This window comes from Melanostigma gelatinosum (genome assembly GCF_949748355.1).
Source record: "Melanostigma gelatinosum genome assembly, chromosome: 9".
Classification (NCBI taxonomy): Eukaryota; Metazoa; Chordata; class Actinopteri; order Perciformes; family Zoarcidae; genus Melanostigma; species Melanostigma gelatinosum.
In genome coordinates, this window is record NC_136642.1 from 8,247,053 (window position 1) to 8,259,621 (window position 12,569).

Below are 12,569 nucleotides of genomic sequence, written 5' to 3' on the forward strand. Positions count from 1 at the left end.
ACAGTGCAAAGCCAAGAAAATCCACACACACACCCTTAAGCTAGTCTGTTACTTGAAACAAGCCCGCATTGAGGCCAGGATATTTCAGTTTGGATCATCCATGATACGCGGTTTCAAATTTAGCACATCAGCCTCAAAACACAAGTGGACAAATGAGAGTATATGAGGCTGCTTTAAGAGCAGAGTTAACGCAAAAATTGAGCAATCATTGAACACCGTTGCTGGTTACAGTGTTCTCGTTCCCCCTCGTTACTCACTAAAGACGCATTTGTTGACAATGCGAAAAGCTCGATGCGGCAATGACATTCCCGACATGACCTCAATCAAGCGTTTTCATAGCCCGCAGGCACATGACGATCCAACAAACTCACCCACCGCCGAGAACCCCTTTACCCTCATTTCATAATGAATGTAATTATATATGGGGGAACATTGTTTTACCCCTCCAACTGGCTGTGGCTTAGACTGGAGAGGGGCTTGTTCTGAATTTGCGTAAGTCATTTGTTGTTATTTAGAGCCAGGAGTCGGTTTCTCTGACCAGAGAGCTGGGAAAAAGCAGCACCGTGTTTGAGTCAAGCTTTCAGTCAGTTAAACCCCCATCACGGTAAGCATTATTTGGTCATTTTCACCTCCCCCCCCAACCACACACACACACACACACACATGCTCACATTACTCTTTACACAGAAAATAAACAAATGTTTGTGTTGCTGTTGCCAAAACCATATTGTTCAAATACTGTTTCGTGAGCCCACCAGCCTCTTCAATGAACATCTTGCTATTATGGCAAACGTATACCACCTATTATGTCAGTGCATGGCATTTGGGCTTGGATAAGCACCAAGATAAAATGTTGAATAGTGAATCACGTTTGGCTACCGCTACCAGAGATGCAATATCAGATGTACACTGACATATAATACCGCTCTTCTTCAGCTAACCAGCAGGGAAACATGTCAGTGTCTCTGTATGTCACTCATGTTCAGCAGCCGTATTAGCAATGAAAATGGCAAATTACCCAGGAGCAATGGGAGCAGAGTATATTCCCCATGAAAGCATAAATATTCTATCTGTTTAAACATTTCTATCCCAGACTGGAAAGAAACTGAGGTTTCCCTTCACCCACAGGTTAACTTAAGCACTTAGCTAGCTCTCCACTGCCTAGGGGAAGAACTGTGCAAAGAATGGAAAAGCAGGCCACATTTCTATCCAGGCCATCTTTATTGATCCTCAAAACCCCCTTCACAGACCATTCCCCCCCATCTTGACCACAAAAAAGGGGACAATATAAACAACCAATAAATAAGAATCTGCGCGATTAAGGCGGTTCTACACCTCCAATAGAACACAACAGTGTGGACATGTTGGAGTTATACAGCTTCATACAGTAAAAGCAGTAGATTTTTTTTTTTGAGAACATTACATCTAAAAAAGGCAACACTTTACCAAAAGTGAACCATTTCTTAAAATCTGGATGAGGCCCCCCATTCAAATGAGATAACATTGATCTTCTATCGGGTCTGACTTATGATAGAAAATACAGGCTCTTTTTTAGATGACCGTGTCACCCGAGCTTATTTAAATACTGGGCCAAATAGAATGGGGGGGGGGGGGGGGGGAAGAATCAAGAAGAGAACTTAATTTTAAATGTCTCCCACCATCCTACTCTCAGAAAAAAAGAATTGTTAAAACCACTTGGTTCCCAAAATGGAGATGGTGGTTGTTCTTTATATCAGTTTTCTCAGATAGGAATAAATAAATACACCTTTTTACTGGTAAACTGTCATGGAGTCCAGGCTCGGAGGCTACACAGTGTCATAGCATTGTTCAGAGTGGCTTTTTAAGAATTTCTGCATTTCTTCATTACATTCATGTCCAGGAAATGGGAGCGGTGGAACTCTGCCTTGAATCCATCCACCCTCAGGCCACTCACACATGTGAGACTCGAGCACTGTGAATATCCAGAGTTCACTTCTGTACATCCTGCGCCGCAACTGGGCGTAGTTGTACAGGGATGTGCTCACTAAATAAAAAGTGAAGAGATGAGCACTTTTTCATCCACCCTGGACAATTTTCTCTCTCTCTCTCTCTCCTGTCTCCATTTGTGCCCCTTTTGAAAATCAGGTCCTCTCAGCAACTAACGGTGCTGGGCTGCTGTTTGCTGACAAAGTCTGAGATGAAGTCAAACTCATTCTGGCCCAGGAAGAGTTCAGGCAGCTCCTGGACCCGATCCAAGCCCAGCTCCATGACCAGCGAAGTCAGAACTTCCTCGTCAATCATATCCGCGTCCATGCCGTTCAGGGCCAGGGCTGGTCCGGCCATGTGCTGCATGTTTGCCAGCTGGGCCGGGTTCATGCGGTACTGGGTCGTGGGCCCCATGTGGTTCCCACCCATAGGTCCCAGTGGGTGTCCGTGGTACTGGGTGTTGAGTTTTTGCAGCTGCATGCTGGCCATGAGCTGCTGGGACGTTAACCCTCCGTTCATGAACTGTTGTTGTTGTTGTGGTGGTTGTTGTTGTTGTTGTTGTGGTGCTTGCTGCTGCGGGTGCTGGGCTTGGTGCTGCTGCTGCTGCTGTTGTTGTTGTTGGTGCTGCTGCTGCTGTTGTTGTTGTTGTTGTTGTTGTGGATGCATGTGATGCTGCTGCTGAGGGTGATGCTGTTGCTGCTGGGGCTGGCCATTATACATCATGTTACCAGAGGTCATCTGGTGGTGCCCCATCTGGGCCCCGCTCAGTTGTCCATTCATGGGTCCGCCCACCATGCCCTGCCGCTGCCTCATGGCAGTCTCCATGTTGGCCTGGGCACCACCGTAGTGCATCATCTGGCCATTGGGCAGCGCCCGCATGCCCTGCTGGTTGGCATGCTGCTGGTGACCTGCCTGCAGGCCGCCATTCATGCCCATCCTGTAACCGTGGAGACTGGCGCCCGCTGAGCTGTGATTCATGGGCATCATCAGATGGTCTGCCATGCCTCCTATCTATGAACAGAGAGGAGACACTGTTAGATCATCGCACGGGTCAGACGTGATGTTTGGAGGCAGCAAAAACATTTAAACGGGAGGTGCAGCTGGAATCAAGACTGACATGAGCCTGTGTAGCGGTCCATTTTTAACCCGTGTCACTGATGAAGACACACAATAATTGTGCCAATGGTGCCATGTGTGGGATGTGCAGTAGGCCTACATAGCTGTGGGTCAAACCAATTTCATACCCAATTGACTTCTCTTAGAGTGATCGCACAATTCACCTTCATTCAAAAGAAACAAAGATACATTTTCCCCTTGTAACGTCACAGTTAACCCACCGAAACGCTTCCGGACCAAAAAAATATCCGCACGGTTGTTTTGCCGATTGGCGACCCCTAAAACCTCCCCTCTTTGTGCCAAGGCATGAACGCCCAGGTCGGAATTACAGGTTAACATGCAATGTTTGGGATTCTTTCTTTTTTTTTTTTTCAGCCGTAGATTTCATGCACGACGGGATCGACAAAACGGAGAAAAATGCGTGCATCGCACAGTGCATTGCTTAAATCCCATTAAATGTTGCACGTTAGCTGAGGCCGAAACAATCTTGTTACATTTTACGCACGTAAGGTTGCAACAAAGAACACTGACATCATGCAACATCTCCCCAACAGCTGAATCACCACATTTCTAACAGGGCATCAAATCCAACAAAGGCTCCGGGTTTTCTCCGATCACTTTGTGCCGATTTGTTCCAACGTTTGTATGCAAGAACACTGTCGCCTAATATTATCCATTTTGTTAGATCTCGAGTTTGAAACAAGGGAACGCAAACAATGGAGCAGCAGCCCCGGAGACCACCACAGACCAATGTCTCTCACAAATATCTCCGAGGACAAACACTTACCCGTATCCGCTACGTTTTCACAAAGTTGCGCGACTTTGCTTTGGCTCCGTTTATTTAAACAGTTTTCCTCTGCAAGGCAACACTCCTCCGAATTACAGTGTCTATTCCACAGGGTTACGCTTCATGCTCGAGCGGGGACGGTGTGCACAAAGACTGCCGCATCAGATCTTGAAACGACTGCCTATTTTCTGGGTCAACTCAGGGATTATGTACATCTAAAAAGATCAGAGGAAGGCAGTCGGAGAGAGGTGGAGCCTCGGTCCTGCCTCTTCTTTGTTCCTATTGGCCCTACTTAACATAATTGTGCATGGGCGTAGAAAAAAAAGGGGCTGTTGGAGAGCTGTGACACAGTAGCCAATTTAAATACCCCCCTCCCCGCTGTTTCTTTTTGAAAGAATATTTGGACATCATGTTTGTCTTCCAAAGTAGACTAACTGCTGCTGTTATAAAAACACAACTTTTACTGATTTCAGATTGCCTTAATAGATAGATAGATAGATATAGTATTGATATTTCTGTTTTCTTGTGCATGTAAGTAGGAGTCAGCATGCATGTTCATATCTGCCGGTCTGTGTCATACAGCATGAGTGTAGAATTCCCCACCTTGTCTGCACCTACTCATCTATTCGGCCTTTGTGCGTGCACCGCAAGAGTGTTGCCCCGGTGTGTGCATGTGCACTTCATCTCCAAGATAACTGTTTGTCCATGTGACCCACCAGTCTGCTGTGTGTCCGCCTCAGTGAGGCAGCGGAGGCAGGGCAGAGGAATGTAGCCCGTGTGCTATTCTAGGCCACACTAACTGCAGCGGCAGTGTAACCACTGCTGTGCGTGGATGTGTGCTCGCCTGGTTTACGTGTATGGACTGTGGATTCAGGAGTGTCGGTCTGTTTCTGTGTGTGTGTGTGTGTGTGTACCTCCACTCTGCAGATGCACGCGTCTCTTGATTGCCCACTGCAGGACAACGACCTCTTGCCTGCAATTGCAAATTAATGGAACCACTTTGGGAGAGCAAGCCAATCTATTGTCCTGGGAATTCAACTATAAATGGACAACCACTGGCACATTTGTCATTCTTTGACATTGTCCAGACACTTTAAGCTAGTGTTAATAAGCCACTCCCAGGTGTGGGTGCTACCTGAGAAACTCACCCAGCCAGTCAGTCTAAAGAAAAACACACACAATCAACATAAGTTTCTGTGACGGGCACTCTTTGAGTTGAGCGTGTCTTCTGTACAAGGTCACTGCAGTCTGTGACAATATGACAAACACGTATTTTAAAATGCATCAAAACACTTTATTTTTTTATCCCAGGGCCAAAAGCTCCTAATGGTGTCATTTGCATTAGAAAGCGTAGGCAATGTGTCCAAACCTTCTGGAGCTCACCAATCACATCACTGCGTCTGTTTAAAATCCAAGATATTTGCATGAAATTGCAATCAGCCATGATCGCAGTGGAAGATATGCATTTTGTAATTATATATCCATTGAATAGACTTGCGTTGTTGTAATTAGATGGAGTATACTGCGGCTCCTTATAGGCTGCTGTTCTCTCTGTTTCACATCTCTAACTATGGTCTGAGCCATTCATTGACTTCTATGCTTTTGTGTGCATGTGTGTTTTTATTCCAAGGATAAAGAGCAAGAGAGGGGGAGAGTTCATGTGACTGTGTTTATAGGAGCAATAGGCTGGAAGTGTTGCTTCCATTCCCAGCTTGGACACGCCCCTGTGCCACCCTGTAAAACATGCAATTAAAAATGCTGCAGTTGCAGGATCGGTTGATTTCACACAGGTTTCACACTCTAAATAGGGTCTAAAGAATTAGCAGTTCAGCTTCACTTATTTGTGTTCTCAGCAAATCAGTATGAGCTTTTCCAACCTATGATGAGCTCCCCCTATATGAAAGGCCTCAGCATTCCTCGTTGACTCCACTTTAGTGACATATAGCTAATAACTTCTGTGTCGGTACACTGTGTAGAACCCAGGCTCTCTGCATGTAATTCCCACTGTGGACTGCACCAACTCCAGCAACCTTTCTAGGTGTTATGAAGTTGGCCATGGAGATCTCATAACGTCTCGCTGCCACTTTCAGGCCGTCTACGTCAGAATTCAAGGGAGCCAACAGTCTGTAGAGATGTAGAGGCCGATGTGTATTGCTCCTCAACAGGGTCTTGGAGTGTGTGGAGAGCCGTGTTCTTAAGAGCTGTGTTCTTAAGATAGTTTTGCTTGCATCAGTTTTAACATTCCTGATATACATTCCTGATATACATCTCAGATAAAACAAATACTCACTGTATGTGCTTTGAATACCTGTGTGTTTTAGTGTGTTTAATGCTCCAGCAGGAAATTGAATTCTAAATACTTTAAACTATGTGTTCTGCTGCTTCTAATTGTAAAAACCAACCACGCTGCCATGATTACCTTAACACTGTACGTAAAATGTAAATGGATAGCACGTTTTTCAGAACATCCCAGAAGTTTGCTCTCTACATTTTGAAACTCAAAACATGAATGACCTATGAGTCACAATTCGTTAGAATTGCTTTCACAACATCAATATGAATCGACGGTCACCTTATTCAACAGGACAAAGTGTGTCCTAGTATGCACATTTCCCCAGAGATGTGAAACCAAACGTCAGTTTGCTTGTCTCTCAGTATGGGGGAGGGTTGTTATTGTTCTGGTAAATGAGAGTCGCTATAAATACTCCCAAGGCTTCCTTCTCCGCCTCAACCACCAATCAACAGTCACTGTTCAGCCGAGCAGCTGAGAGGGAGCAATAAGCCTGAGTCAAGGCTAACGGGGGAGGGTTTGACTCAAACATGCTTTGGTAGAGAAGTGGGTGAGAGACTTTGGAAGGGAGGGAGGGGGAGAAACCTGGTAACTGCCACTCATGGACCTGGGCCACAAGTGGGAGTGAGACTTGAGTGAGAGTAGTGATTTGGTGTGGTGGGGGGTGTTCGAAGGATACCACATTAAAGCAGCTTTCCAAAAACTTTTGTGATTGTTCCATGTGAAGTGTTTCCTCGAAACCAACTTTGGCCTGTTGCTGTTTGATGGTGATACACTCGATTGGTTTGTTTTTACGTGCTTATTTCGTCCCACTTGAACAGCCCTAGAAGGCCTGATCTCTATAAGACTTGACAAACTACAAATATAGAAGATCCGGGAATAGAGTTGGTAAAAAATGGGCTCATCGTTTGTCTGTGTGGAGAAATTGAAATTGAAATCAATATCACAATATTAATGTATTTTTTTCCCAATCCCTGTATCTGGTATATTAAAATATGGCTCATATATGCAAAATTACAAAATAGTCAAACGGATGCTCAGGGTAGCTCACTGTTCCGCTGTTACATATTAGAAAGCACACAACTGCACACAAAACTAAGACTTTTTAAAAATGTAATTACAGCTTGTTTGAATTTATTGATTCAACACTTTTCTGTACAATACATTGAACAAATATAAATATAAATCATAAATATTCTCACTTTAATATTCTGCTGAGAGCTGATACATAGTGTAGAAAATGATTGCCCAGACCCAATGAACTAGATCTAAGACCATGTTGGAGGGCAAAAGTGTTTCTCGTTGTTCTGAATGCCTAACTTAAAGAGGACATGGGTTGGACATGTGCCAATATGGCCAACAAGGCAGGGTTTGAACTTCTTTCTCAAGCTCTGTCAAGCTTGAGAAAGCTTTTGTCATTCAAGCTTTTGTCATTCATCACACGACTACTTCTGTACAACCAAGGACAACACTGTGATTGCCTCAGTGGGGAGACTGTTTATGCGCTGTTATCCACATTTGCTTCATTCATCCTACATTCTTCAACCCCTCCCCTCTCTGTGACAGCAGGCTTTTTTGCCCCCAAGTAAAAGTGTGGCGATTCAGAATTTTGCTTTCAAACATGGTCAGATGACATGTGGCATGACTTTGTTGAAGCATGCTGTGGCCTTCAGTGGTAGCAGGAAAAGAGTTGTCGTAATGACTGAAAGACTGCAACGTTCCTGTTAGCTGAGATAGTCGAGCCCATGAAGGGGCATCTGAGGCACCAGATAACCACTGACACAAATTCCCCACTCCAGCTGAGCATTCCCAGCGTACTTATCACGATAGCAAAGACATGATAAGTAGTATTGGTGCCTGCAGGTGTTCAGACGCCCCAACGCTGACTTAATGCCAGCTATACAAACCCAACTGGAGTTGACTCCCTGGTTTTATGTATCCAATCGTGGGTCATTATCAAGCAATGTCAGTCATTTACAATTTGTACCACGAGCCCACTGCCTGCATTTCCAAGCAACACGGTTCCCCAGCATTTACCAGCCCGAGGGATCATTGTCGACACAAACACTAATCGTGTTCCCTTCACTGCACTTCCTGCCTTGCAGCCACTGATGACGTTTCCAGTTACCTCCGTGAGCGTGCACATGCAGTGCAGGATTGTGGAGGGAAACACAGACTCGATGGACAACAAGAGCCAGCACAACCTGACAAACAAGTAGCTGTGTGGAAGGAGGAAGTGGGAGAGAGTGGGAGAACACAGTGTCAATGTGAGGAATGACCTATTAATCATTCATTATCTCCCAGCACTGTTAATGAGGTGACAACTCTTAAATAATTAGCAATGTGACTGAAGCATATTTCCATAGCAGTAGCCCGAGGACATGGAGGGCATTGGGGACGAATGGGGAAGGGAATATGGGATGCACCAGGCATAAAAACGAACAGCCCCCACAGCAGCTTAGCAAACAATAACTTTCCTGATAGGGGGCTCTGGGAGGCATGGACAGAGAGATAGAGATAGACAGAAGAGAAGAGAGATAATGAAGCTAAATGCAATATTGAGACAAGAATGAGCCATGGAGGAAATAAGACATTGAACTAGTTATTTCTATATGTACTGGGCGTTTAAGTTGTTCACCCAGCAGCCTTCATTATCCGTCTGTCTCATTTCAAGAGGGGCAGGCCAGGGCCTTCAGGCTCTTCTAACACACAAGTCAACGGGAGCTGTGGCCGGCTAGCACCCCAGCCTGCCATGGGCCTATTCATCTTGCACAAAACACACAAAAGAGCAGACCATGAGCCACATTCTTGACATCCAACCTCATCACCCCCACTACCCTCCCACCCCCGGCCCTGACGAGCGCCCCTCCCCCAGTGCCTCACACCAGGCAGGGCAGACAGGAGCTGCTATGCTACACTACCTAACTGGCTGGCTGGCTTGTTGGAGTTGTTTGGTGGAGGAAAGGATGCATGGAGGGAAGGGTGGGTGTGGAAGAGAGGGGGCAGGGATGTTTTCTCTTCAGTCAGCTAATTGACTCACAGATGTCAGGAGGAGTTGGGTTTGTGGCACCCGGTGACACGTTTCCCCTCCGCAAACAAACATAACACCCATGCACGCGCACACGCAGGAAACGATTGTGCACACGTGCATGCACATGTACCTATGGCCTTACCGTCTGTTCTCTCGCTCTCGTTCTCCAGTAAACAGATACGTCTCTGTGTTGGGCAGGGGGATTGGGGTGGGGGGTGGGCTTTTATCACTCCTCCAAAATAAATCTGACGGTGTAAATATGACAGTGAGCTGTAAGGTAGTCCTGACTGGTGCTCAGCTCCACAAAAACACCAGGAACGAACAGCCTTTTGTGGACACAAACAATCTGGTATGGTCAGGGCATAATTTCATTTTTCTGTTTACCATCTGGGGAGCCTCTCTGGCTGTCCAGCTAAAGCAGGTCTCATCGACTGATACATCGGTGCAATAACAGTTGAGGCAGTTCAAATGCTGTATGATATGACCTATTTCCACGCCATGGTTTCATGTCATGCCATGTTTGCACGCTGCAGTTTCCTCTCCTACATGTATGCACTGCAGAAACCAAATATCTTCTCTGAACACCCAAACCACTGACAGCTGTGTGCGTGTGTGTGTGTGTGTGTGTGTGTGTGCATCTGTCATCATGTTCATGTGTTTGTGTGTTCCAACTAGACTGCTAAACAGCTGAGCCTTGAAAGTCAGTGCTGTCATTCCCTATATTTACCAAATGACTCACTCACAGCAGGAATCGGTTTGGACACCGTTAGTATACAAGCACTTGGTTACCACATCGTGAAAGTAACATGTTAAAAGTACAGCCAACCTCTAAAAGGCGCAATGTTGCATCTTTTAGAGTGTATTCAATAACATTTGAGAGATCTGTACATTTTCAGAGATATTCGTCCTCCAGAGGGGCATTCAGGAGAGCAATCATGCTGCACTACCAAGAAAGCACAAATCATGCATTATTGAGTTCCCCCAAAAGCTCGGTGCCTGGGTGAAGTTCCCCCTGTGGCCTTTGTGCAGTGGTCTTCCCATCATGAGGTCTGTTTGTGGTGGAGCCATATCCCGCTCCTACCCAGGCGCTGACAGCCAGACGTCCGCTCCAGGAAACAGCTAGTTCTCCTTCCTGACCGGGGAGCCCTATCAGTGTTACACCACCATCGCTTCTCAATGTTGAGCAATGTCCTGGTGAGCACATGTCTTAGCGGGTTAACACATATGCTGTACATACACATGCACAGGCTTCAGCACAGACACAGACACACAAACATAAACACACACACGCAGGCCAATCCACGGCCCGCTAAAGCTGTCCATAGTCTGCCTGTCTTCTTCCTGTTTTTCCACTCACCCACACTCTTGTCACTTTGGCCAGGAAGCTGTGGGAGAGATACGCATGACAAAGTCTCTCTTTATTAAATTGGCAGAGTGTCTGTAGTGCTTTTGGAGTCCCTGTATGTGTGTTCGTCTGTTTGAGAGAGAGAGAGAGAGAGAGAGAAAGAGAGGGAGGGAGTGAGAGAGAGAGAGAAGGAGAGCAAGCACGAGAGAAATGGGGGTGGGGACCTAAGCCAAGGGCTACAGGCTTATCCAAGATCCACTCTAGGCTCATCCCTGGATATTGCTGTTTGAAACCATGAGTTAAGAGGAAAGGATACAGAATAAAAACCAAATGTCGCTGTCCATTCATAACAATATCCATCCACTGCAAGAATATAGATAGAATAAATACCTGAAAAGCATGTTGAAGCATTTTGCGTATATATAACCGAGTGAATATAATATGCATAGTGCAGTTATGAATGAACTATTATCTGTACATCTACAATCTATGGTATACATACAACAACAGACCCTTGCAGGGAGTAGCAATTAAAGAAACTAATGTTGGACAGTTCATTTTTAGTGGATGTCCTGGTCGAGGCTAAATAATCTGGTGTTGAGCTTTTACACAGAGTCAAATTTTGGAGGACTGGAATTTGCGGTACTGACCAATTGCAAGCCATCTTGGCCAGGCTGACCTCTGAGAGACGTTAGCATAGCCGTCTAACTAGCTTACTACCCACGGTAGTAGCCGGTTGTTATTTCCAAAAAAGCAAGGAGCATGTCATCAGCTAACTATATTATTATGTTGGGTTACACGTTCTGCTGTGCCTGGCAAATGGTCAATTTGCTCTTATCCCGCAAATGCAAAATGCGTGGTATGGTTTGGCCAACACCCAAGAAAAGGTATGTTTTATTTGACAAGTCAAATCTTAGTATTTGGTCAAAAGAAAATAGTTTTTCAGCCAAACAGATGTAAATATTATGTAAAATAAACAACTCTAAGAACTCTAATACCAGGCCAGAAAGTGGCACATGGAAATTTGTCTGCATGTCCGTACAAAACAGGTGTAGCTGGGAGCTTGGTGACGTCGTGACTTGATGTTCTCTCACTTGCTAACTGAACAATAACTAAAAGCAGTTGAGTTATTTGCTCAATGGACTCTGGCTGAGGCGGCACTGTCGTAAAACATTTCATTCTTATTTCCATTTCTGCAGGCAGCAAACATCTGTCTCCACATCCATGTGCAGCAGATAAAGACAGGGAGGACAGAGGACAAGATAAGACATTGTGCTTTGCGGTCAGGGAGTACGCCCTCCTCTCCCTCCTCCATTCTCCCTCCTCTCCCCTGTCCCTCTTATCTGCTGCCTCTGTCTTGACCTCCACCCTGCTGCATGGTGTTTAGTCAGCGGAGAAAACAGCATGGGACTGGAACATGTACAAGTAAACTCTGTGAAACACATTCTCCAGAGCATTCTTCTCATAGAAAAATACAGTTAAGAATGCTTTCTTTTCGCGTGTGTTCAAATAGAGCAATCCAAAGATTGCATAACAGACAGCTTTCAGGTTTTATGCAATCCATTGGCTAGTAGAGTAAAGGTTGTTTGAGCTGCATGCGGATCATTTATTATTGAAGAAGTTAACCTGAAACACACGGAAAGGCATTTAATGAAACATGAAAAAGCCTTGAAAGTATGATGTACATGGTTAGCAATAAGCAATTTGAAATGGTGTGTCAGCGCAGGAAAAATGGCTGATTTATGACCAAAATAACATTTCACTGCACATGTTTGGTGGCTCATCTTTTATTACGGCTTTCTATATTCCCCAGTACAGTGCGCTTCCCTGCACTTTAGCCTTTTCACTCTATTCAACACCAGCGCATAATCGCTTGATTGTTGGCACCCGATTAACTTGTTTAACCGCTGTTTTCAATTGGCAATTGTTTTCTCAGCACACTGAAGTGTGGATGAAAACATTTTGCACTCTTAATTCTCTTAATTAATTATACATCAATAGTGTGTTGAATGTCATTCTTCATATTATATATGTT

General features: G+C 45.2%; 1 protein-coding gene across 2 annotated transcripts; it reads right to left on the minus strand.

Annotated features, from left to right (window-relative positions):
* Positions 1 to 1,212: 1,212 nt before the first annotated feature.
* Positions 1,213 to 4,485, minus strand: cited4b (Cbp/p300-interacting transactivator, with Glu/Asp-rich carboxy-terminal domain, 4b). 2 transcript variants are annotated; one of them, XM_079276221.1, is made up of 2 exons: positions 4,472 to 4,485; positions 1,213 to 2,976 (listed from the first exon to the last, which is right to left on the minus strand). In XM_079276221.1, the coding sequence occupies exon 2, from the start codon at positions 2,965 to 2,967 to the stop codon at positions 2,131 to 2,133; it is 837 nt and encodes a 278-aa protein (XP_079132347.1). In that variant the 5' UTR covers positions 2,968 to 2,976; positions 4,472 to 4,485; the 3' UTR covers positions 1,213 to 2,130. The 2 variants fall into 2 exon arrangements, with proteins under 2 accessions (XP_079132347.1, XP_079132346.1); XM_079276220.1 differs by lacking the exon at positions 4,472 to 4,485 and adding an exon at positions 3,869 to 4,053.
* Positions 4,486 to 12,569: the final 8,084 nt, after the last annotated feature.